The 27,540-nt window shown below is 40.6% G+C and overlaps 1 protein-coding gene across 1 annotated transcript in view; it reads left to right on the top strand.

Annotated features, from left to right (window-relative positions):
- The window catches only part of LOC142378168 (CUB and sushi domain-containing protein 1-like), a 445,101-nt gene that overhangs the window by 107,934 nt on the left and 309,627 nt on the right, over positions 1-27,540 (top strand). Inside the window, exon 2 of the mRNA XM_075462406.1 lies at positions 7,888-8,104. Coding sequence (XP_075318521.1) covers positions 7,888-8,104 — 217 coding nt within the window. The remainder of the gene's footprint in view (positions 1-7,887; positions 8,105-27,540) is intronic.

Genomic DNA, 27,540 nt, shown 5'->3' with positions numbered 1-27,540 from the left:
GAAAAAAAAAACAACAGAGTACCTCTCTGTGCCATGTTTGTGTTCTGTCACCAATGGATTGAACCAGTCTCAAACTGTTCATCCCAGCATAATAGTGTAGTTTACCACAGATACTACCAACCTCCACCCAACAAACACACATTTTCACACACACACACACACACACTTGCAAACACATTTTTAAAAAAAACTAGGAGGATTGCTTACCACAGCCTGCCTTCAGCATCCATTTTGCTTTGCAGCACTTTAACACACATTCAGCGGATTGCTGAGTTCATGGATTTGAATTCTCACCTAGGTGTACCACAGAAGATCCTAATGTGTGTGTTTTGCTGGAGTTGCCTCTGGGCTGTGTGTATCATATATAAAGGTCAGCTTTTCGCGAAGCCAGAGCAATTCACAAGTTTTTTATTTTTTCAAGTTAGCGAGCTGTCTTTTTATAGATGGCCATCGGGAATTTTCATTATCATGTCTTATTCTAGTTTGATAACTGTGTATTTATGTGTCACCACTTCATTGTCTCAGATGTATTTCTATATTGAGGCCAGAAATTACGATTTGATGCTCAAAATGCAATACACGGAACTTCAGCTCGGTGAAAAGTCACTGCTGTGTTGATAGGGAACACCATGCTCAAGGATTATTTAAAGATTGATAATGATTACTTTGATGATGTCATTTCCAGCTGCTGCAGGCATCTGTTTTCAAGGAAAAACCTTTTAACGGAACACCGATAAGGTTAGAAAATATCTGGTGAACATAATGGAGCATTGAAAAGCTAAAAGTTACAGGGTTAAATGAAAAAATAATAGTTGACAGTTAACCAAGCTTAAATTTGTTCAGCTTTCGGTCTGAAGGACAACAATTCTACGTTGTAATTTGTTGCATGCATATAAATATTTATCTATCTCTCCGGAAAATCTAGATTAAAAACGGGTATAATTGATTTTTTATCTTTGTCACAATAGAGCCTGTAAGACTCGGACAGCATTTCCATGACAAGGTTTACAAATACTTGCGATTTTAATTCCAAACCAGACAGAACGAAATAGCCGTACCAACAACAGGAAAAGTGTCGCTCGTATCTGGTTGTATTACATGTTTAATCACCAAGCAGCACAGGAAAAAAAAAAAAGAACCAACCTCACCTTCGATTAGGCAGCCAGGCATTTCCTTTTAGTCATACAGCCCTAAAAGGACCAATCTGCATGAATCTTTTATTTCTTGAATGTGGAGACACATTTGGTAATGAGCTGTCATTGCGGCAGACTTCCGCACTGCATTACTGCCACTAGTACTTTGGCATCACCGGACTGACAGCAGCCCTCAAACCCCCAAACAAACAATCATGGGCTGCTTTACTGAGAGCGTTGAACCAAATACAAACGATGGAATGACAAACTATCAGTCCGTGCCTATGAGCAACCGTGTCTGCAGAGAGATTAGTGTCTTCTGGGAAAAGCGCACGAGTAGATTTTTTTTGCAGAACATTTTGATCGGTATACACTGAGCTTCCAAGTTCACACAGGGAGATAGAAGGGTGGCAGTAAGACTGAAGAATGTACTCCTGAGTTTTGATCTGAATCCCTTGAATCATCCCCACAAACTTCTTTCAGAACTAAAAGTTATCTGAGCTTCTTTATATGAAAAATAATAATATTGCATGCGTGTATATTTTAAATATTATTTTCTTTCATGTTTTTTTTCTTTTGCCCCCCCCCCCCCCCCCCCCCCCCCCCCACACACACACACACACACACACACACACACACACCTCACATTGTCCTTATTTTTGTCTCTGTCTCCTTCTGTTTTTGCACCTCACACACGCACACACACTTACCCCAACACAATCAAGCCTACCAATCTCTACTCTTCAGACATCAACACCTTTCTAAATCAGACAATGTTTGGAATGTACTCTGGAAGTAGCCTTGATTCTCTCTGTACGTCTTTATGTGTTTGTACGTTTTGCACGTGTGTGTTTATGTGTGGGTGCGTGTGTCAAACGGACTATGAAAAATGTCTCTTAATATCCCGAGGTTGTCATGGTGATAGGGCATATACTGTTCGTCGCTTTGTATTTAGCAACCACCTTTTATTAGATTAGAGTAGATGAAACAGATTTATCTAAAATATTTAAGTTAAGTTAGTTTTACCCATTTTGATGTACATTTAATTTGCATTTGACAGGTATATAAAACTTGAATTTGACAAACAGGCTCTTGGCTCAACTTCTTGAAGTATGAAGACAGAAATGGTGGAATTCTTATCACTGTAGTATCTATAATTTTTCACCTTTATTGATTTTCACACCAGATTTGCTTGCTTGCAAAGCAGTGCTCACCCCAAAAAGAAATTAGCATCATGGTTTAGTGTCAGCTTAGCTCCAAATAAGGAGCATATCCACTTTTTTTTTCACACTTTCACTCCAAATAAACTAGACTGATGATAACTGCATGAACTAAAGCATTAGAAATGACACTGTAATGTTGTCGTCTACCGGATTAAAATTCTTAACACAAATGATATTAAGTCCAGTGGGTTTTACTTACTTGGGTTATCAGCATTTCTCTACCAGAGAACATGATATATTTACAAAACCATTTTTAATGGTATTTAACTTCCATATTGTAAATGTTCTAAAATCTGACTGCAGTCGCACCTATTTAAACATTTTGACATTGGGCTGATAGAGAGCACAAGAGATGGCAATGGGGAGAAAATCAGACAGAGAGAGGTTGTGGTATTTGTTCTTTGTGTGATAAATATAGCAGGTGAGTGGGTGGAATAAAAACAACCCAACACTCCAGCAGGAAAAGAGAGGAAACACAGGAGATGGATATAATGACACCAGGATAGAGGCAATATGACATAGAGATAATAATAGCGAGGAAGCGAGGAAGAAACATAATGACACTTAGGGAGAGATGCGATGAGGCTAATACAGAGATAATTGTGGCAAAAGAGGGATGCAGGGAGAGCAGGAGGGATGAAGAGGTGAGAGGTGGAGAGAGGTAGCAAGATGAGAGGGAGGGCTGGGATGATGACAGAGCTGGGGAAAAGGATGGAGGAATTGAGCCGCAGGGTGGAAGGGATGCATGGAGAGAGGTACAGAGATTGTGATAATGCTGGTGTAATAAAAAGCGCAAGAATGGACAGAAGGTTGGATAGCAACAAGAGATCGAGTGGGGAGATGCAGGGAGATGGAGGGCTGCACAGAGACACATAATGTGGGAGAAGCACAATGATTCTGACAGAGATAATCAAAACAAGAAGGTGGGGGGAGGGGTGGGGTAAACAGAAGAAGGGTGAGGGTGAAGGCAACAAGAGAAAGAAAACAAGGATACCAGAAAAACAGACAGCAGTTTCCCTTCCTCTTCTTTCTGCTCCTCTCCTCTCCTCTCCTCTCCACTTTTTCATTCCAGTATTGAATCACTCCAGTCAATAGTTCTGCACAGCATAACTTAGAAAGATGTGTTTGATTTGTGGCCCAGCACATTGTGGAGAGAAGAGGCCAGCATTTGATTTATGAGCCAGGGACCTTGTAGTCGGGTTCTACTGGAGCACGGCACATCTCTGCTGTGTCTCAGCAGCTAAAATTTAACATTCTATCTGATTGTTATGTAGATCCATGCATTAACCCAGTGCATCACCAAACCATGCAGGCTAAGTTCAGGGTGTTGGTCGAATATGATTAATTTTCCTGCATAACAAATACCGAGTGGGGAAGGCTGAGAATGTTTTGGTGTGAATGCTGACATATGACACGATGGCCTAGGAAACTTTTGTATATGTGGAAGTATTAAAGAATTCATTGTTAAAACAAAGACTTGTCTCACACCAGCGTCTTTGTCCAGACTGAAAACAACCTAAATGGAATGGAGAAAGTCTCGCACCTGTAGGACAGAGAGCAAACAAATAATTTTTCTTGTGTTGTATTGAAGACCGGCACTGTGTATGTTAGCATTTGTGTTCATGTCTTCATTTGAGTGTGCATGTGTTAATGACAGTGTGCTTTTACCCCTTTGTATGAAGTGGCTTTTTCACACTGTACTTGTAGGGACACAGATTCATTTGTCACACGCACACTTGCACTGAGTTGTTCCATTTTTTTTCTTTATCGTAACAGCAGCCTTTCTGATGGGTAAGGCATCACATTTTATTTTGATGAGCTAATGAGAATAGAAAATCTTAGCTCTTAAAAGGGATTTTGTTATTCAGATCTTATAAAGAAAAAAGGATACAGGGAGAGTGAAACTCTCAACAGTGATTGCACAGATTTGAATATGTCTGGCTAACCTTTTCCCATTAAGTATTTGGCCATTTCTGTTAATCAAACCAGCAGACTGACTGTTTTGTCACAGGTGGAAATGGTACTTTTTATGACTCTTTATGAGTTGGTTAGGGTGGTAGTTAGACTGGTGGCCTCCACCAACAGGTGTTGAATATTTGGCTCTGTTAAACAGTGTCCAAGAAACAGTTCTATTTCTGGCACCAGTATTTGCTACAACAATTTTAGCCATGTAAGAAAGATGCTTCAAGGAGAAGCACTTTGATGTAGGCTAATTTTTCTCAACAACAACCAGCACTTTGATCAGGTTTACAGATTTTTCTTTTTTAGCCACAAGGACGCAGGCATTTATGATCTTACCATCAAATTTGAGTGCAGATCCCATTTTCATTTGATTTAATTGTCCTCGCAGGATGAATTGTAAAAACTTTTTTTGTCATCTTACGTCAATGAAAATCAATGCAGGAAAAATTACATGAAATATTTTATATTAAGATCAAATTTATTGTCATGTACAGGGAAATACATGAAATTTCTCCTCTGCTTTTAACCCATCCAGGTTGGCACCTGTTGAACACATGCACAGGGTCACACACTCAGACAGATGCCATACACTGGAGCAGTGGGCAGCCATTTACAGCCCAGGGTGCATGGGGGTATGGTGGCTCGCTCAAGGGTACCTCATCTGTGGCAAGGAGGTGGACTTCCACCCCTTTCACCAATCTCTGAGTGGAAAAAGATTGGTGAAAGAGATTGGACAACCCACTCTAACCACTGAGCCACAGCCGCCCCTAAAAAGGAAAAAAAAAAAAAGAAAAAGCAAACAAACTACGTACAATCCTGCATCAACTGAGAGGCTAAGCAAAGCTCGACTTGAAATCCCTCAAGTACAGTGCTACAATATGGCTTGATTCAAGTGTCTGCTGTATTCTGCTTATCCCATCTGCTCAAGAGGAGCCAGAGTGGGATCTGGCAGTGGAAGAGATGGCAGACGGAAAGAGAGACAACTGAAGACAGACACAAATACTGCTGGGGGGGGAGGGGGATGAATTGGGTTGGAAAGATGGTGGAGAACAATCTGAAATTAATCTAGACACTCCAGATGGTTTGAAGTTTGTATAGGTGCGTGTGAGAGTACAAGTGCATGCATGCTCCGGAGTTACTGCCAGCTTGTCCATTTGAGCTCGTGCATAGGTATTTTTTTGTGTGTTTTTCGTTAATTTAGACAAACAAGAACATCTGTTTCCAGCCCAGTGCGGAAGTTCCGATCTCATTTTGATGGGAAAATGCAAAATACACACAGAAAGAGACTCACGGACTCACTCTCCTTCCTTAAACTTTGTCCACCTTATACATGAGGATGGAAAAATAAAAAGACCACTTTTGAATGTAATGCAGCCAAGTGCATCACCACCTATGACCTCAGTATTAAACATTAAGTCAAAGTGCCACCATTTGGGAAGTTTCATGCTGAAGTTGTGCTGTATTGGATTTTGTTAGGTTTTACAGATGCACCTAATGAGGTGACTGATTGATGAGTGTATTTTGTTAGCATTTGGGTGACTAGGTTGTGACCCGGTTGATATCTCTGGAGAAAACCAAATATCTGGGCATGTTGGTATAAAGGAGAGTGTGTTCTCTCTGACCCAAGGTTAATAGATCAATAGCCATCCTTATCTGAGAAACAGTTACTGGTGGCCACAGTCACACACGAGTGCATGCAACACACGCTGCTCTTTGTTATGCAGTTCGGAAGAAAAACTATGTAGAGTATTTTCGCGAGGAGAGTAGCAGAACAGTGAAGATGGATAAGAGAGGAGAAAAAAGTGTAGGTGGAGTTTTTAGATGGGGAAAGAGGAAGACGTTGAAAACTTAAAGACTCGTGGCAGAGTGAGACCAATTGTTTTCCTGCTTTCGACTTCTTCACCACGTTTCAGAGGGAAAACATCGCCCTTTATACTCCATCTGCCAGCTTTAGTTACAAGTTACTAAAGAGGAAAGAGTTTTTTGCAAAACACGAACAACTTTAAGAAGCTACTCCACAGTTTAGCTTAAATGCGATCCAAATGATGAGTTGATTAATCAGTTTGTAAATAGCTACTGTTTAAATTGTCATTATTTCAGGAATTCTACTGGAAGAATAATGTGAAAAGCAAACAATAAGTTGATAGATGATTATAAAACTATTTTTTAATAGTAATAATGCTATGATAGTATAATGTAAAAAACAAAGATATTTCAAGTGTTCTTCTGGTTATATTTATCATTCTACCCATGTTGAATTTACTTTGCTTGTCTATCACTCAGTGCAAAGTACGTTTAAATTGTGGTATCGATACTTTTACTGGACAAAAACCTGTTAACGCTTGCTCTACCACTGCTTGGTTTAATATGAAATGCTCATCAGATTTGTTGTACAGTAGCTTAGCTATAAACAGGTTCAGAGGCTCCTGTATTATTGAGAATTTTCTCTGACGGAACGTCATAAAGTCATGAAATTTTGATAATGAAGCCAGCTGTGTAAATCCTGGGCTTTAGTGTATGTGTCTGCGCAACTATGTCTTTATCATTCACAATATGTCGTAGTTTTGATGGAATGTACTTAAACCACACAGAGTGAAAGCTGCATGAGCACTGAACCATAATCCTGAGAGACCTTTATTTTATATCAGCATATGTTTTCCTGTTTTAGCTTTAAAACAAGCTGGAATAAGCTGATTTAGCTGCACAATGATAATATTCATGCCGTAACTATACACATTAGCAAGCACAGGCAGATGTAGAAGGATATTTTTCCTTTTGTTTTAACTTTTTAATCCGTTGCTTATACTGTAACACACTTAATACAGGATTTTCTTTCAAAATGCTATAAATATATATCTATGATTTCCATCTAACTGGTCAGTAACAGAAAGAGAGTGTAAGGATTGTAAGGTTTGTGGCTGTATCTTTTAATATATGAGTGTTTAACATCATAGGATTTTAAAGAGCCAACAACACAGTCCATGCTGTTAAAACAATACCACACACCATAATATGTGCATGCTTGAGTGTCTGCGAATGTCTGTGTCATGGAAGGTTACTTCTGGTGAAAGGTCTGTAGTTTGCACTGCTAACTCTGTCAGGAATGAAAGGATGGTGCCATGAATTCTAAATTAATGCCGTTTATGCTCATACTCAAGCCGTTGTCATGAAAGCTTATAGCATATGTTGGAGTGTCAAGGGAGGCATGTGTTGCAATATGTTAGAGCTAGATGTGAGGATGTGGTCTTGTTACTCTAGTAACGCTTGGCTTAGCGCATACTAACACATGTTTTAGCGCTGCTCAGCGGTTTCCCTCAAGTTTAAAATGTAATATTATTTTAAAAGGTTTTAGTGCAAAAATTTAAAACGTGGTAGGAATTTACATTCCCTCTTTACTTCCCTGTTGTCGTCTCTATATAGAATATGACAACGGTTAAAGAGCCACAGGCTAAATCAGATGTATGCGAGGCAGACATGAAAGTACAATCTTATGCTGAACTTGTATATTTTAATGCAGGAGGAAAGTTTGCATTCAGAATATGGTTTTGTGTCTCATCTCTCTCTTCCAGCTGAATCCTGTGGAGGAGTAGTCCAAGGCCTGAACGGCACCATAGAGTCACCTGGTTTTCCACATGGCTATCCCAATTACGCCAACTGTACATGGCTAATAATAACAGGGGAGCGGAACCGAATCCAGCTAACCTTCGTCACGCTCGCATTGGAGGAAGACTTTGACATCGTATCAGTTTACGATGGACAGCCGTCACCCGGCAACTTAAAAATGAGGTTTGGATTATTATTTCATCTGCAGTCTGATCTTGTTTGCTGCTGCTCTTCAGCTCTTTCTCTTTCTAACTTCTCTGACTCACAGTTTGACCTCAACCTGCCCTTTTCACCAACTTTGCTTGTTTACCTGCTCTAAATACCAACTTTAACCATGAATTATGACTATATATTGACTACATATTTTACAAAAGGACATCCAATTTCCTCCCAGCCCACTCTTTTATGTCAACAAAAAGAAGCCGGACAAACTAAATTGAAATTTAGCAAAAGTTGGGAGGGCAGTATATTGTCTACTTCAAATGTCAGTCAGTAACAGAATCCACTGGAAATTTCATAAACTTCTGGAGGTACATGGCAGTAAACAGCAGCTATTTTGTCACAGTTATTAATATTGGAGTCACAATTTCTGAAAGGCCTCTCACATATAATTACTTATCACAACTATTTGAGCTACTTGATTTTTTAAGTAGTTTCCGTTCACCTTTTTTTAAAAGGTTAGAAAAACCTTTTTTATGCTAAAGTTTCATACACCAACGGTTCATATAGTTTAACTTATTGCATTTTACAGTCTGACTAACAGAAAAAGAAAATTAATTAATTTATCGGAAGTATTTGACAATTTTTTGTCCACTAAAATATCATGATCATGGATTTTGCTACACCATTGTTACAATGATAAACAAACCTGTAACATGAAAACAACAGTCTGAGCCATGTCGGTACTAATGTTCAATTTTACAATACAGTGGCTTGGAAGTGTATATTTTAAAGATATCAATGAAGAAGGTCTCAGTATCAGAGTAGAAATAGAATAATAATACCATCTTTTCTCAAATCAGAAATGATAAAAGGTAATACTAAATAAATAATTTGATCGAATAGTATCATTAGATAGATTTAATTGATGTCCATTGTCTACAGCTCTTTTCAAAATTAGGTTTACAAAGGAAAGGGCTTTAAATACACAAAACTGAAAACTTTTCCATATATCGTCATCAAAATGCTCTGTGCAGTCACATGATTATTCTTTCTCTGTCATCTTTACTGCTCTCCTTTTGTGGCCCTGCATTTTTTTTTGTTAATCTTAAAATTGCATTCTGTACAGTCACTTCTTTCCTATTGCAAGGCACATTTATAGTTTACTGGCTCATCATGATGGATACAATCTAAAGAGAGAGGTCTCTACGTTTATTCATGTTTTGGCTTCAGTGAAGCAAAGAGTCAACAGGATGCCTCCTATTGGGCTTTGGCATTATGATTTTACCACACCTTTGATATGAATAGTGAGGGAGGATGCAGTATTTTAATTTTCATATGTGCAATTTGTTGTCTTAAATATATATTGTTGTAAAGCTCAACATTAGGCTACAGAGGATGAGGATAAATTGTGTCCCTCCATCCATTTTCTATACCCGCTTAATCCAACTCAGGGTACACCCTGCACAGGTCGCCATCACAGGGCCACATAGAGACAAACAACCGGAGAGAACACACGCATACACGGGGAGAACATGCAAACTCCACACAGAAAGGCCCCAGCCGGGATTCAAACTACTATTTATGTGAATTCTACAGGTGATTTGGGAAAATGCAAGTTAAAGAAAAAGCCCTGAGTCGATGAGGTAAGGATATGTTTGGAAGCACGTTGCGAGGAGAGACAATTTACCCGCTGAATTAAAGATGAAAGCACAAATATAGCAATGACCAAGCATAAACTTTTTTCTGTATTATCTGTTACATACTACCGGTGCATTTAAAATGACATTTCTTCCTCAGGTTTTATTAAGAGCGTTAAGAAGGTTGCTTAGATTAAGACCCATCACAATGAGGAAATAAAAAAAAAACAGAAAAGAAAGTGAATACGGGGCTATAAACAAGCCAGAACATATTGTACAGTGGCTCTCTTTTCTTTAAAAAACAAAACAAAAAAAACTATTTATCCCTAAAGCACAGACTTCCTCCAAAATGACCTCACTATAGTACAATAAAAATTGTTTACACCTTTTAAATCATGTGGATTTGTGCTTTCAGGTGGTGCATACTTTGTCAAATTTTGAATGGGTCGAAGTATGAAACTTTGACACAGCTTGCATTCAGGTTGGCTATTTGATCAACAATCTGTTTTCCACACATTCCGCATCCTGTAGTCGATGACCAATGAAGTAACAAATATCAATATTTCGGATTCATGTCCTGACCAACAGTGGATTGGTTTATTTACTAATCACTGGAGCTTCGAAGATACAGTAATCACAGATAGAGAAAAGAAATGAGATTTCAAGACACCACGAGGGTTTTCAACTCATGAACACTGACAACAACAAAAAGAAAAGAATGGTGGCCTCACTATAACATCCTCTTTCTTTAATCAAACTCACAAACAAACTAACAAAAATGTTACTTTTTATTTTGTTTAGCATGTTGAATATAGAAACTGCACCGCCATACAGGTAAAGAAAACCTCAGTGGGTTGTATAGTCTTTTTTTTTCTACACAAATCTACAGGACTACATGAAACAGTGAACTTGCAGCATCCTTCTTTCTTGCAGAAAGGGCAGAGAACAGCCTGTGCAGAGCTGCGGAAAGCTTGTGTTTTGCTTCAGTGTAGGAAGAACAAACTGGGAAGGTGCTGTGGTGTTTGAGGTTGGTGATATAGTTGGGTTTATCCTTGAAAACATTTCCCAGCTATATTATGTGTCATAGGAGAACTTCCATTTACCTTTACGGGTGGATGAGAATAGACTGTACAGAGCATTAGACTTGTGTAGCGGCTCACTGTAAATGCTGCTTTTTGTTTAAAAAGAAACAACAACAAAAAAAAACAAGATAAAACCCAGATCAGATCAGGATCATTTTCCTTGTTCTTGGCTAAAAAAAAGTCAAGATTCTAAAAACAAACAATTATTCAAAGACGTGATATGTCGATATGTGAAATAACTGCCTATGTCGATGCCAAGGTTATCGTAAGGTTGAACTTTACATTACATTACGGTCATTTTGCAGACGCTTTTATCCAAAGCGACTTACAATAAGTGTGTTCCAAATCGGTAGGCAAAAGAACTTCAGGTCACAAGAAATCATAAGTGCATTTCCTTCCAAAACCAAACAGCTAAGAGCACAACTAGTCCTAGAGTAAGTGCAGTAAGTTAGGTACCTAGACAAATGTAAGACAATTTAGAAAACAAAGACAATTTAGGAAAGAGGGCGGATCTGGGTAGTGTTTCCTGAAGAGATGAGTTTTCAGCCTGCGGCGAAAGATGGGCAGCGACTCAGCTGACCTGACATCAGTCGGGAGTTCGTTCCACCATCGGCGTGCCAGAACAGAGAAAAGCCATGACCGTGTCGATCGTGCGCAGGGACCGCTGAGTGACGGGGCAGCCAGACGCCTGGAGGCCGCAGAGCGAAGTGGTCGGCGGGGGTTTAGGGCTTGACCATAGCCTGGAGGTATGAAGGAGCTGTTCCTTCCACTGCCCTGTAGGCCAGCACCAGAGTCTTAAACTGGATGCGAGCAGCTACAGGGAGCCAGTGTAGAGAGCGGAGAAGGGGAGTCGTGTGGGAGAACTTGGGGAGGTTGAATACCAGACGAGCAGCAGCTTTCTGAACAAGCTCCAGAGGTCTGGAGGCAGAAGCCGGGGCGCCAGCAAGGAGGGAGTTGCAGTAGTCCAGGCGGGAGATGACAAGAGCCTGGATAAGCACCTGCACTGCCTTGTCGGTGAGGAAGGGGCGAATCCTCCGGATGTTATAGAGGAGGAATCGGCAGGACTGGGTCACTGATGCAAGGTTTGGTCGTCCAGGGTCACACCCAGATTCCTCGCAGTCCGAGTTGACGTCACCACAGAGTCATCCATGGTGTTGGCCAGGTCTCAGAACGGGCAGCCCTTCCCCGGGAGAAACACCAGCTCAGTCTTATCCCGATTGAGCTCAAGGTGGTGCATCGACGCCGTCTCAGTTGAGTGGCCCACCTTGAGCCCGGACTGGTGTGAGTCCAAGAGGTTGTTCTGGTGGAGGTAAGAGAACAGTTGTTTAAAGACAGCACATTCAAGAGTTTTGGACAGGAAGGGTAGAAGGGATACCAGTCTGTAGTTCTTAATCTCTGAAGGGTCAAGAGTTGATTTCTTTAGAAGAGGAGTGACTCTGGCAGTCTTGAAAGTAGAAGGAAAAGAGCCTGATCTCAAAGACAAAGGGAACATGTGGTGGGGCGGCTAGATGTTACAAGGTGAAGGACCTCATTTGCAGAGAGGGGAGAGAAGTGGGACAGAGAGGGAGGTGGAGAGGAGGAAGGTGGTAGAGAGGGAGGGGTGGGAGAGCGACAAGTGTGGGTGGTGTGGACAACTGGGGGGTGAGGGAAGGAAGATCGGATATCATTAACCATCTTGTCAAAGAAGTCGGCGAAATTGTCAGGGAGGAGGAGGGAAGAGGGGGTGGGGGTTGGAGGAGGGACGAGAAAGTTTGAAAGAGTTTTTTGGGGTTGGAAGTTTGAATTTTGTGACAGAAGAAGGCAGTTTTAGCAGCAGAGAGAGAGGAGGAGGAAGTGGAAAGCAAAGACTGGAAGGCAAGAAGGTCCTCAGGGAGTTCACTTTTCCTCCATTTGCGCTCAGCCACCCTCAAGCTCCGCCTCTCAGTACTCACTGAGTCCGACAACCAAGGGGCAGGTGGAGTTGAGCGTGGAGGCCTGGAGGTCAGGGGACAGAGATTGTCCAGAGAGGAGGACAGGGTGGAGAGAAGATCAGTAGCAGTGTCAGGGGAAAGAAGAGAAAAAGATTCAGGGGCAGGCAGAGCAGAGAGAACAGAAGAGGAGAAGTCAGTGGGGGAGAGAGAGCATAGATTGCGACGAGGAGATACCATGTGGGTGGGGGGAGGTCGAGAGGGAGGAGAGGAGAGGGAGAGGGTGTAGGACATGAAGTAGTGGTCAGAGAGATGAAGAGTAGTGACAGAGAGGTTGGCGATAGAACAGTGCCTGGTGAAGATGAGGTCCAGTAGGTTGCCAGCCTTGTGGGTAGGAGGAGATGGGGAGAGAGCTAGGTCAGAGGAGAGAAAGGAAACAAGAGGGTGAAGCTTCTCTGTCTGGATGTTGAAGTCGCCGAGAAGGATGAGGCCGGAGTCATCATCAGGGAAGTGAGAGACAAGAGTGTCTAGCTCCTCCAGGAAGTCCCCAGTGGCCGATAAACTACAACAATGGTGAGCTTGACCGGGTGAGAGACAGTGACAGCATGATATTCAAAGGAGGAGGGAGAGAATTGCGAGAGGGAATAAAGAGAGTATTTCCAGTCCCTGGAAATTAGCAGGCCAGTACCACCGCCCGCATCGCAGCTCTACGAGTGTGAGAGAAAGAGTACGCATCAGACAGAGCTGCGGGCGTGGCAGTTTTTTCTGGGGTGATCCAGGTCTCTGTTAGAGAAAGAAAGTTTAGGGAGAGCATGGATGCATAGCCTGAGATAAACTCAGCCTTCTGCACAGCAGACTGGAAGTTCCACACCCCCCCTGCCACCACTTGCTCAACACAAGTGGAGAGAGAAGGATGGATAAGTTTAGTGGGGTCCTGGCCTCTGGGTCTGACCCTGCATCTGCGTGGTCGCCAAGGCCGAGAGGAAAGAACGGGAATGAAGCACATGGTTAGTCGAAAGATGGCACTTGAATTTACAGGTGCGGTCCAGAAGAAGATCGTCCTTGAGGAAGTCGGACTTGAAAAAATCGAGTGCTTTTTTTGAACAGCCTTCGTTTGAAGACTGACATTTCCAACAATAGGAGTTACTTTGTACTGCTTTACTAATTGCTAATTATTTGCAGAAGTGCAGGCCCCTCCCACAGATTAACAGGCAAATTGGCCACTCTTGGCTGAAACTAGTTTCAATGGGGGCTGTAGGTGCAAAAGTCGACTAGCAGATATTCCTGGCTTACACGTGTCCAAAATACTGTTGTCCTTAAAAATCCACATGAAGTCCAGGTAACTTTAAAAATATAGAAATCTATTCCACAAGTGTCACTCAAGTATCCATACACCTGGCTTTCGATACAATATAGGACGAGACACGGTAAAAAAACATTTCTCCACTGCTGGTCTGACGTTCACAACACAGGTGTAACCTTCCCAGCGTGCGAAGCTGCAGCCTCTTAAAGTTACAGTACCGCCAGTATTAAACTTAAATGAAATAGCCCGTACTAAACAGAAAAGATTAACAAACAGCCATATTCAATAAAACTTTCTCATCAATGACTATTAGACCAATATTCAAACTTAAGAATATAGAACATATAGTTAAATTACATAAGCAGAAATAAGAAATCGGCAAATCTGTACTTGCCTCATACAGGGGCTGTTATCAGACAGTGAAATTAAACCATCAGCAAGCCTGCTTAGCAGTCAAAGTCAAGCAAAAAGCAGCCTGGTACACAAGAAAAATGTACTTACTTATTCTGGATGAATCAAGGAGTTCACAGTCCCTCCAAAAGTTAAAACACAGACTGTTAAAATTTGGTGTTCTAAAGTGCACTCTATGTTGATGAATAGAGCATTACCCATAAAAACTGCCAGGTTAAATTACTTTGGTGAGGAGCCACAGCAAGGGAAACTGAATTTTGGTGACAATCTCTATTTTTTTAAACTGAGACAAACTGGCTGTGACAGATGACTGCGCTCCCTGACTGCACTTTTAGGTACGCCTTACCATACTTTTTAAAATTCACACAGTCGTTCGCTTCAGAGAGTTTTTATAGAGTAAAATGAGATTTTATGTCAATCATGTTCCAAAATGCAATTTCAAATCCTCACTGAAATACATGTGGGCAGATGACAGTTGTAATAGCCCCTATTTATTGAGGATGTCATTATCTTAGCAGGCCTTGGGGACAGCTTAAGCAACCCCGGTGTTTTGCTTGCCATTTTCTACCTGTTTCATATTTTTTATTTATTTCTTTTTAGATCCATGACAAGCTGCCATCGCTGAGGGATTTGTTTGGGCTTTTACTACGCTTGGCCTCACTGAGCTGTGCCATAACTCTCTCATAAGTTCAGCTGTCTCAAGAGACAAAGCGCAAATTTGTCAGTGTTTTTTCTTTGTTAATTTCCAATTTCATTCTAAAAAGTCAAGTCTAATTAGTCACTGAAATTAGATGGTATTGAGAATATGGAAAATAAATGTTTAGACTTATGAAACAAGAAGATGAAATCACGAAAAATAAGCCCTACACCTGTTCTCTCTCAGATTGTTAAGTTCTCTCATGTCTTTACTCATGCAGTTTTGTGCGTAACTAAAAAGAAAACATTCACAGTGCCATATCTGCTGTAACTTTTCTCATGGTGGAAAAAATGTTTTGGTGTTAAAAACTTACAATATGATGGTATTGGCTACTCAGGAGCAATGTTAAGTAGGTAAGTGAAGAGTGCCTCAAAGGCACAGTGATTTTAGCTCTGCTGCATATCTATTCATGGAAATTTCCTTCCAGAACACCAAATTCATAGAGGGAATTGATTAAAAGATTAATTTGAGAGGGATTTACTAAGCCTTCTACAACAAAATGTACCACTGATTTTGGGTACATGCAAAACCTACTGTGCCAAAACATTTTTGTTGCTCTTTGTGTTTCGTTCTTCATTTTGTCTTGTTCGTTTGCTTTGTTATGATAGACGCAACGTAACGTGAGCAGCTGGGGATTCATGTGCCGTAGTTCCACCTGAATTGTCCCCAAGTGTTGGGAAATATAACATTTTAAGATGGCTAATACACAGTAATGCTGACTTGTTTATAAGTTGTTTACAATATCCAAGGGTTGGGCAGTAAGTCCAAACGGTTTTCCCACAAATTGTGTTCTAATTTCTTTCTGCCGTTCAATCCTGGATTATAAAAGTAGACCTGCCAAACAGCCTATTTTGATCCAAGCCAGAGAACACTTCTTCAATATATTTGAACTGAACAGGTAAGCATGCGTATATGTTCTGTTCTGTAACAATGAATAAGCTGTGTGTGAGTTGCTGGTGAGGTCTAGGCTGCAGATTATTCCCATGCCTGCTTGCCTGGTGCTCTGTGCTAATTTGCACTGCTCCTGGTGGATTGCTTGGGTCATTACTGAAATGAGCTGGTTGTAGTTACATTTGTACATCAGCAAAATTTTGGAGTCTTACATGCAGAACTGGACACTCCCGACAGAGCTGTTTTTGATTTGCAACTACAACCCAATTTGCCCTGTTTAGTAAACCCACGTCACATTTTCATCTTTTGGCATTAGCTTTTAACGGGGATTTCCTATCACCTTGTTGTGTTTGCTCTGCAGTGTTGAATGGATATGCTCAGAAGTTTAAGATCCAGCTGGTTAATGTGGATGGGAATTCTTCCAGCCTCTACAGAATATGTTGCTGCTTATTATATAACTAGCAATTCATTACTTTAAAAAATAGAGCTGTAGATAAGTGCTTTGGCAAATGAGTTGACAAGAGGTGGCAGCTGCAACCTTTTGCAAGCCTGGTGGCTCTGTCATTTATAGTAATTGGCCCTGGAGTTATTTGGCACCCACATTATTAGAGATGGACTCAAACAGGCCAGTAGTATTTTAAATGACCCATCTGCTGCAAGTCAACAATATAAAAGATCAGTGTAGAGTGGTTTAAGGAGCCTGTGGCCATAAGTGCAGTGAGTGTTTGCAGTGAACCCATTCCCATCACTATTTAGATAAAGTGAGAAGTGCGGCATCACTCTCTTCACAGCTCAGCCCTTCTGTTGATGTTAGCCCTTTTCTGAAGACATTGCTAGGGACAGGCACTTTAGTGCTTTTTTTCCACCTTTTTTTTGTTATGTCTCCCTGTTTTGTGTCACAACTAGCAAAGCATTGGTCCAGTCGCAAGTCTTCCTCGAGCTGATCCTCTGTGGGAAAAAATCCTGTTCACCATCCTCTTTATGCTTTAAAGATTGTAACTTATTTTTTATTCACGGTCCGTACCATACTCATATATGAGCATATTTCTAATAACCTTCTTCTGCCAGTTCCCTGTCTGAGCTCCACAAGGCCAGTCATCAGCTGGTTGACCTAAAACCTCCTCTGCCTCACAGCTTCTGTCTGAATGGCGCAACACTTGCTGATATGAACCTGTCAGGCTGCCCACATGGACAACGGGATGAAGCCGAAAGCAGATCATCATCCTTTCTTTGTTCACAAAGTGGTGCATAGAACACAGACAGAGGATAAGGTCTATCTTCGTCTTGCAGCAATCCCTCCTACTGGCCTCAGACTTGTGTGTGGGGAATGCTGCAATATCATGAATAGAAGGAGGGTCGAACCAGCGTCTGTGGCCTCTTAGTACCAGCCCGAGCTATATGCCAGCAGCAGAAGTTCTAGTCCATCCCACTCATTGTGACGACTGACACCAACCGTGTGAATAGAATTTCAAAAACTGAAGAGCTTCTCTCACTGATACATATATGGAAGAAATACACCCCAGCGGCTTTTCATAAATCTTTTATGAAATGATCCTATTCTATTCCAGTCTTTCCAGAGTTAGTTAGAGAAGTCAGCAGAGAATAAGGGAATGCCAAAAGTGTGTGAAAAGATTTTTAGTCTTTACTTCTTTCCCAGTGGGTCAAGCACAGCTGGTCACCAGCAGTGTCTCCAAGACACACACAAGGTGTCATTTGGCATTTATGCACTGTAGTTAGACCATTTCCCACTCCGTTGTGTTAGGTGTAGACATCACATTTGTTTGGTTAAGTAGCAAACCATTTTCTGGTTGGTTTTGGTGATAACGATTCCTGTTTGGGATTAAGAGAAGTTCGTGGTCAGGTTTAAAACATATTAATGTGGTGCCTTAATATGTGGTGCCGAGAATGACATGGAAATATACAGCTATATATTTTTGCTTGTTCTCTTGGATGACATTCTTAACAGTTTTCTCACTGACTGTGAGAGGAGTCTAAGAGCAAATGTTTTAATTCTGCTATTGGAGGAAGAAACCAACGCACACCAGAAGTTTCGAGGTGCAGGTAGCGGGTACTTGTTCACTTCAAAGGGGAAGATACCGCACACTCTTGTCTATCATGCTGAATTTTATTTCACAAACAACGTTTCGGCCAGTGTGGCCTTTCTCAAGTTTTTACACAAGTTTAAACTTGTGTCATTTGGTCATTTTGACCCGAAGACCACCTTTGTACATTTTTTTTGTACAGCTTACATGGAAATGTGAATAAAAGCAACATTTCACTTTTTTTACTGTTGGGGCTAATCTAGGAAAAGTCATAAAATTTCAAGTTGAAAAAATAGCATTTAGTGGTTTTTTTTGGGGGGGTTTTAACACAGTGATGGGTCATTTTGACCCGAAGACAACAGGAGGGTTAAGAATACTTACCACCACCATCAAATTCTAAGTATTCATTATGACAGGGAAAAATGCTCCACAGATTCTGATCCAGCCATTTACAGGCCTTAGATTCGATCATACTTGATTTTGGCCTTGCTGTGTGAATTTTCAAAGTCTATACCTTCTTTCTGTGTATTTGCTGGGCATACTTGTCATACTAGACACAGCTGTGTTATAACTAATTCTTTTTAACTTTGCTATCTTCTGCTTTGGGATGGCACGAGCCACTACAACCCTGAACCCTAATATGGGCTTCCCCTGTTTTAAAAGTCAGCAGCCGCCACTGGCATGCAGATGCCAAAAAACAGAGGTCCAGTCAATAAGCTTTGGTGTAATGTAAAGCTTGATGTTTCAGCAAACTACTTTCAATCAGCATGAACAGAATGTAACTTAGAAAGGATAAGGCCATGGTATTCAGTCATGCAAGTGTGCAGGATTCTTTGTCAGTGTCAAATGCAGCAGAAAGGTCAAGCAGAATGAGACTGCTAACAAGACCAGAATTGACTGCAGTGAGGAGGCCATTTGTCACCTTGATTAAGGCAGTTCCTGCTCTGTGCTTGGCCTCAAAACCAAACTGTATGGTTTCATAAAGATTGTGGTGGAACATCTTTGCTGACTGTATCAAGGAAATTATAAAAAGAGACAAATATTCAAACGCACTCAAAATCTTCTTGATTCTGAACATCACCGTGTCAAGGCTAAAACATAGGTGTTATGTTTTGAGGTGCTCCCGGATTTTGTTATACTGAAAATGTGTTTATTTGAACGAGAGAGTCATTATGGAGTTAGGCTTGTTGGATACCCTGCAGCTCTTGTGTCAGCTCAGTGTGTTTCCACTGCAGCTGCTGCTCATGAGGCGTTTGCAGAAGTTGTTTGTCAAGCCGTACCTGAGTCTACAGTAATCTTAAGTCTATTATCAGTAATGCAGCACCTTTTCATCACTGTTGGGAGAATTTTTAAGTCTTGACAGTAAACACTCTCTTGTACAAATTAAAGAAAAAATACATCCTTTTTCTACATCATCCATCCATTTTCTATATCAACTTTATCCAATTCAGGCTCATTGCAGCCTGGAGCCTATGCCTGGACACCCTCGACAGGCGACTAGTCCATCACAAGACCAACACAAAGACAAATAACCAGGCACACTCAATCTCATTCCAATTGTTAGTTCAGAATCAACAATTAATCTAACACGCAGCCTTTGAGACAGTGCGAGGAAGTGTACCTGGAGAGAACCCACGCATGCACAGGGAGAATATGCTAACTCCACACAGAAATGATAAATTTTGCTCAATTTTTCAGCTGAAAACCCTTGGACTTGCTAACTTGTGTGAGACTTCACCACCCAAATATATAGATTAGTTGAATGAGACAAACCCATACTAGAAAGCTAGTTTTTCTGCTTACAGCATTCAAATCTCCCTGCAGATTCAGACTCTGCTAAAATACTAATTAATGCTGTAGCAATGTTTATCTGTTTAAATCTGTCACCAAACTCAGTTGTAAGATAATAGCATAGTGTCAAATTTCCAGTTCATTGCTATAGTGTACCTCCTGTGCACATTACGTTGAGCTTGTTTTTCATTTTGTTTTAATTTGGTCCATATTTTGAATGCCCAGTACAAATGAGTGCAGAATTGCTTAGGAATTTAGTTTCAGTTTCTAAGTCTGTAGGTTTGACTGAGTACCCCAGGGGCCAGGGGGCATTAATTTGATACTCTGCTGTCCAAATTCCCACTTTGATGTTCCGTTATAACTGTTTTCATCATCTTTGGGAGAAGGGATTACTCAAAGTGCCTGTTTTGATTGTTGCATTCTAAATGGGATTGGAGGTCACATCTGTGTTTTGCCCTGAAAAGAGCTAATGCAGTTCTGAAGTGTTTGTTGTTCAGCTCTGTCTACAGCTTGGTCTACTGATCAATTGAGAGGCTCAAGATGACTGTAGGTCTCCATGCTGTCATCGTACGGTTTGCAACAACTGGCATGAAACACTGTTAACGTATCCTTTTAAGAAAACGTTCTAACATCCATTTTTCAAGACATGGCATCAAAATAAACAAATATCACAGAGCTAAACACAGTGAAAGTTGCAATACTTTCTGCGGCCAACATCGTCTAGATTTTAGATTTAATCTACATAGGAACAATGGTGTTAAAGGGCAATGTCCTCAAAAGAGATGCTTTTGGAGACAAAAATATGTCCCAGTTACATTAAATTATTCAGTGAATTTACAAGTGAAAGCTAATTCTTACTCTTGACTGGTGAGACAATGAATGAAATTGAATTGAACAAACTTATAAATAAAAATGTTGCAGACATTTTTGGTTCTCATTGTGCATGGTTGTTGCTGTCGGCAACACAATGCTCTTAAATCGAATAACATTTAAAGGCCAAATTACTGCATCTGAACTGAAATGCAGTAGATATCCGTGTCCAAAGATTAGAGGGAGCGCCCAAAGGTCTTATTTAGACTTTATTTGTAAGATATAGAATGGAACTGGAATTGCATGGCCAGGCAGTGGAGATGACTTCAGGCATGAGTAAATCTTGAGACAGAGGAAACAAAAACAAAACAGTCGCTGCCTGTCCTTCCCCCAGTACTCCTGTGTTGCAACCAGCTCACCCAAGAGGGAAAGGCCATGTAACATACACCAGACTAGTTATTGATTGGCAACATGCATATTGGGAAAACAAAACAGATTTAAAAGAGTCAAAATAAGTGGTTATTAACTAAAAAGCTAATTTTAAAACAAGGGGCTAAATTCCCTACCCAAACTTTAACACAGGAAGTTAAAACTCCTGCTTCCTGCGTCAACCAGAAACTAAATCCAACAATGAGTGTGTGGGTGCGTCACAAAGCGAAAACCTAAACTCGACCCTGTTTGGCAGCTTCAGAGTTTAACATCAGCGAACAAACCGAACTGTCATACAAAGTTCAGTAAAGGCAAACTCACACAATCTATGTCTGTATGAAGACAGGATGTAAATCACCAGAGAACTGTCAGACAGGCGGGGTGTTTGGATCAAATCACAGCTGCCTGGAGTGACAGGCTAACATGGTTTAAATAATTGGCAGTGTCAAATGATTGGTGGGAAAGCTTTTAAGAGTACAGAGTGGCAGAGCCAGAAACATAAAGGCAATCCCATTCGAGGAACTTTTATCTGCTTTCTCAGAACCACAACACCATGGACTGTGGTAGGATCTGACAGTAGATTGTAACATAGGTTAGAGGCGACTCTTATTAGCTTATGAAGAACCCCTTTTTTTATGTCTTCTTTGTTCACCCCTTTTATTTTAATGCTCTTGACCTCAATTTAGAGACAATTTAGAGAACTCAAAAATATGATAAGATTCTTGGATTATGGGATTTACATAGTACATATACAGAACTGTGCTTAAGAAAGGCACAAGAAATTTTAGTGTTAACACCATGGAAATTGCAGTGAAAAGAGACAGAAAAAAAACTATCTGAATGACTAATTTGGTGAAAGAATCCTCCGAAACCAATTCTCCTTGCTCCAACTTATTCTTCAAAGTGCTTGGCAGGTATAATGTTTCAAGCCTCTGGGAGAGGTTGTTGCTGTTTTTCTGTGGATTCAAGCTGTTTCTGTTGCTTCTGTTTGAGATCAACACTCTTTAATATCAACGTTATCTTCAACCAAACCTTTATTACACCGGCTGCATTGATGTAATCGTCATCGCGCTGTAGAAGAAATTCAGAGTCAATGAGATGCCTAAGGTACTGCACAGTAAATGAAAATATAATCAACGTTCTTTTCACAGTGCGTTGAATCTTTTTTTTTTTTCTTTTGCAGGTGCTCCAATAGTATTTTAAATAAGAATAAAGCAGCAAACATTATAAAGAGAGCAGTTTTTTTAGATATACCTTTTGACTTTCAACTAAATATTTGAATTACCTTTATCTGAAAAGATGTTATTGAAAATATTTTAGATATAGAGATTGTAAAACTGTATCATTGTCAAAGAAAAAAGTTGAATCAAAGTCGTAGCACTGGCTTGACAATTTGAGTGAAAAGTTCAGTCTCAAAGTTATGTACATGAATCTCAGAATGTGTTATTTGGTATGCAGTCTCTTTTGCTTTAATGGCAGCATGCATTCCAGCTGGCATGGGCTGCTCAAGCTTGTGTAAAATCTGACAACCCATGTTATCCCAGCATGATCTGACAGCGTTTCAAAGAGTCTCTTGTGGTGTCACAGGATGCTTAGCTCAAGTCTTCATGTACTCCTATAAATGTTTAATAGGACTCAGGTCAGGTGACTTGGGAGGAAAATCCAAGAAAGTCAGCATTCCTTCCTTTTCCTTTTTCATTTTATAGTTCTTGCTAAATATTTTGAGTTGTGTTTGGGCTTATTATCCTGCAGCAGTATGAATTCCTCCTTACAAGAAGGCCAGCCATGGGGTATATCATGTTTATGAAGAATGGAGTGTTACAGATCTAGGGAGTGCCCCCCCCAAACCAATATACATTGTTGCTTTAAAAATGGCAACTTTCCCTTTATTAAATTGCAGCTAAGTATTAATTTCTCCAAAAATACATGGTTTAATGACATTGTCGTCTCTGCACATCATGAACGTTATTTCATAGCAAGAATGGGCGGCCGTGGCTCAGTGGTTAGTCGGTTGTCCAATAACTCTAAGAGTTGGTGGTTCGAGTCCCTCTCTCGCCACTCAAACAGCTTTTGCTACTCAAAAAGATTGGTGAAACTGACAGCTGGAGAGGTGTCAGTCCACCTCCTTGTCACGGCTGAGGTGCCCTTGAGCAAGGCACTATACTCCCATGCTCCCCGGGCGCTGTGATTAGCTGCCAACCGCTCCAGGTTGGTATCTGTCTCTGTGAGTGTGTGACCCTGTGCATATGCATGTGTGTGTCAACAGGTGCCAACCTGGATGGGTTAAAAGCAGAGGACAAATTTCCTGTGTATGCATGACCAATAAATCTGATCTTAATCTTAATCTTAATAGCAGCTAAACTATAGTTACACACCTGCAGTTTGCAAGGCACAGTCAACTCATAATTAGCTTTGTAGCAGTTAGCTACACTGTTGGAGCTGTCATTACTTTTACAACTTCAGTTGAGTTTCATTTCCATAGGTCACTTACTCCACATGGTGTTTTCCAGTCTCCTCAGATGCAATATAGCTGCCAGAATACAGCCTTTCTTTCCTTCCGCATCTGCGCTACTTCATAAATAGTGTGTATTTGGCAGAGTGCACCGCTGTCACTATGATGGCTCACCATTGTGAGACCTGTCAGCCAGAGGCGATGAATGATGACATCGTCTGTCGGCCCAACCCTATGTGGGAGAACGTGTCACACCCTTTTTATACATTATAGATGCCAGAAATAGTCACTCAAAGGATACACCTGTGTGTCTTTGCTCATCACATCCTTGAGCAAGACTTGAGCCTCCTTGCTCCTCTCTCATCCAGCTGCATTTTAGGAATTGATACATCCTTAATGAAGTTTTGCTGAGACCGACTTCCAGGTATGAACAGAAGAATAGAGAAAGCAAAACATCAGGAGTAACAAAAAAGAGAAATGAGAATAGCCTCAAGTGTGTGCTGTTCTCTCCTTTATTATTATGAAGAGGACCCTCTGGTACGCATAGAGTTGGTATTGCATTTGATCATAATGAAAATAAAAAAAAGTGATCGGTGCATGTTGATGTTTTCGATTTTAAATAATTAAAGGGATATCCATATATCATTAAACAAAGAGTAGTACTGGTAGCTGAGTTGTTTAAGGATTTGGGTTGCAACTGTGTTGTAAAACACTGATTTGCCATTTCTTTGCACAGAAGAGAAGGGAGCAGGGAGCAGAGAAAGGTTATCAGTGAGGTGTTGTGTTTTTTATGTTGCTGAGATTTGAGACAGTAAAATAAAAGGTGCAATACACAAGAAGATAGAGACAATGAGAGGCAAAATGGTAAGGTTCATGCTGTGTGTGTGTTTGTGTGTGTGTGTAAGAGAGCTATACCAAGAAAAGTGGCCTGGTGCCTCTATCCCTTTGCACATTTGGCAGAAATTCAAACACAAATGTACGTTCAGATGTTCAATAAAGCCACCGGTGTTGTATAATTTTGCTTCATTCGTCACTACCTTTAACTTTCAGGCTCATTAATTCTCTTGCCAGAAACACTCTCTCCCTCTCGTTGTCTTCCATTTCTCCTGTTTTTTTTTAACTTTTTCTCTTCTCTGTACTTTATTTCTTTAATTTCTCCATCTCCACTGTTTTGATCTCTAGCTAATTTTCACTTGTGTTCTACCTATATCAAGATGCTGGGTGTATATTGTGTGCAGTTGAAGAAAGCTAATGAAGACATACATTTTGTATACACACACACGCACACAAATAGAATAAAATAATAAGTAACAAAGACACACGATGTTTACAGTTCAAATACGTTTGTAGATCAGAAGTTAAGTGAAATACCTAATGGATTACATTTGGTCCAAAAAATGCATTCACAGGCATCAACTTGTGAACACACTTTGAAATACTCGAAAAATAAATAAAAATAAAAAGAAGTTCGACTACCCCCGGTAACTGTAAAAAACCCCCCACACTTTTCAGCGAGAAATAGGCCAACACTAGATAACCAGGCAGCGGAACTAATCCAGGAGTACCACAAGGGAAGGAAGGAGTGAAGAGAGAAAGAAAGTAGGGAAGGTAGGACTGCTGGGGAAACGAAATGCAGGACTAGAAGGGGACTCAAACACACACACCACATTCACACACAAAGGGAGGATACTAAAGCTAGTAGAACTAAGTCCTTCTGCGGTTGGTAGGTCTGTCCGTCTGTCTGTGTCTTATTGTATTCTTGATAATTCTCTAAGCTGCTTTGACTTGTCACCAACACATCAGAAACTTGAGTACAGTTTTCCTGTGGTGATAGAGGTTGGAAGGGGCACTGAAACATAGAAAATATGCATGATTTCAGCCTTATAAGCATTTTGGTCTTTTCCCCCCCCCCTTCTCTTTTTTTATTCATTTGTTCAACTGTCTGTGCAGCCAAACACTACCGCTAGTGTGGCTAATAAGATTATAGCGGCATTCAGATGTATTCTTATGACAAAACTGGACTGAAAACTTTGTTCTCGATTATCACGGACAGTGGGAGGAATTGATCTGAATTATCTCTGAATGATCTTTTCAGACATGTTATATGTGACGTTCTTATCAGCCTGGATATGTCTAATTGACCTGTTAACAGAGAAACACAGCATATTTTGAAGTTGAGATTTGTGAAAAAGGAATTGCGTAACCTTTTTAAACAAATATCTCAGAAGACTTCTGAAGTCTTTTTCTGGCAAGTCCCCATTAAAAAGACCAAAATGAGTTCTGAAACTCCACTCCACAATTTCATTGTGTTTAACACTGTAAGAGTCTCAAGAGCTCAGTTAGTCCATACCTAAATAGAGTCGGTCCGGAGCATAAGGACCCTTTGGCGCTCTTCACAGGACACAGCAACCCTAGATTATTCCCCAGATTCCAATAGAGTCAGGGATACTTTGTCAGCACAAAAATGAATCTGTATCATTGTCAAGAATAAATGTGGCCGGAAGGAGCTGTGGTCGCTGCAGCAGGCTGTCGACTGATGCTGAGTTCAGCTGTTGGGCTGGACTGTAGGACTGATGAGAACATTTAGATGTGCAGCCCCCCCGCCTTACCAAACACCTGTTACTGCTGAGAGACAGCAGGGGGTGAGGGAATACAGAGGGAAAGATGAAGCAATAAAACGAAAAAACTTGCAGGTAGACAGAACAACAGAGAAACAGAGATTAAGCCTAGCGGAAGGACACCATGCAAGGAAGAGAGAGAAGTAGAGATCAAACCTGAAAAACAATGTAAACTGTATGCCTCTGGCTACAATTCATGCTGAGTTGAGCTCTACAAATTGTGCATTTTGATCACTGATCTATAGTGTACATCCATTAGATGGCCGCACACAAAAATGTAAACACACACACGCAGTTTATGCGCTCGTCTGCAATATTGATCCTTACCTGAATTACAGTCACATTTATTCAGACATTCACAGCCAGCTGGTTTACTCTGGCATGGATATTGTTTTGGCCCCGTCAAAGAAGTTTTACTGAAGTAAAACATCTCAGTCAGTTTAAAAAACAGTTGTAGAAGTCAGAGCAGAACTGCAGGGCTTTTCTTTTTAAACTTACTCCAAACAAGATGTACTGAACAACAGAAACATCAACAAAGTGCAGCGTGAGCACTTTAAAAGCAGAACTACTGCTTTCGGCAGACACGTCCAAATGACGTGCACTCATAAATATTCCACCATGGGCCAGTGGCAGATCGAGGATTTTTCCAGGTCAGAGGCCAAACTGGGACCACATTTAATGAAGAGGAGTCAAGTCTGTGTCTCTGTTGCTACAGTTTGAGATAAGAGCAAAGATCCACCTTTTGAGTAGGATTTTCAAGTTGTTCTTTGTTTAAGCAGTTTTTGCAGGCTCATTAATTCTCTTGCCAAAAACACTCTCTCCCTCTCCTTGTCTTTGATTCTGGTTTCTCTTTTTCTCATCTCAGTACTTTATTTCTTTAATCTCTCCCATCTCCACTGTTTTGATCTCTAAACTCTCTCCCTGCCTCTTTGCCTTCCTTAGCTAATTTTCACATGTGTTCTACCTATATCAAGATGCTGGGTGTATATGTGTTTATTTATACACTGTCTTTGCAGTAGCTCCATAATGGGAGTGATGGAAAGGAGGTAAACAGTGACCAGAAAACCATAAATGATCTGAAGTTTACGGATTCTTAGATTGCTTGAGGTCTGATCTGAGTTTACAGTGAAAGATAATATCTGAAAAAATGATTGATTTTTTTTCCAAAGTAACTTATTCTATGAAGCCTCCAGTAAGTAAAATATGACTGAAACAGGTGAGCTATAATATATCGAGAAAGTCAGGGTCCATACTAGTTTTATTATGTGCTGCTCAAACTGAAGCCTGACATTGAAAAGTAACTCTCTGATGGGTAATGGATGTAAGAATGGGATTAGTCAGTTCCTCCAATGATTACTTCAGCTGTTGATTTATTGAACTATGTAGC

The sequence above is a fragment of the Odontesthes bonariensis genome, chromosome 1, assembly GCF_027942865.1.
Source record: "Odontesthes bonariensis isolate fOdoBon6 chromosome 1, fOdoBon6.hap1, whole genome shotgun sequence".
NCBI lineage: Eukaryota > Metazoa > Chordata > Actinopteri > Atheriniformes > Atherinopsidae > Odontesthes > Odontesthes bonariensis.
Note: the sequence above shows the minus strand (reverse complement) of the source record. Positions and strands in the feature narration are given on the sequence as shown.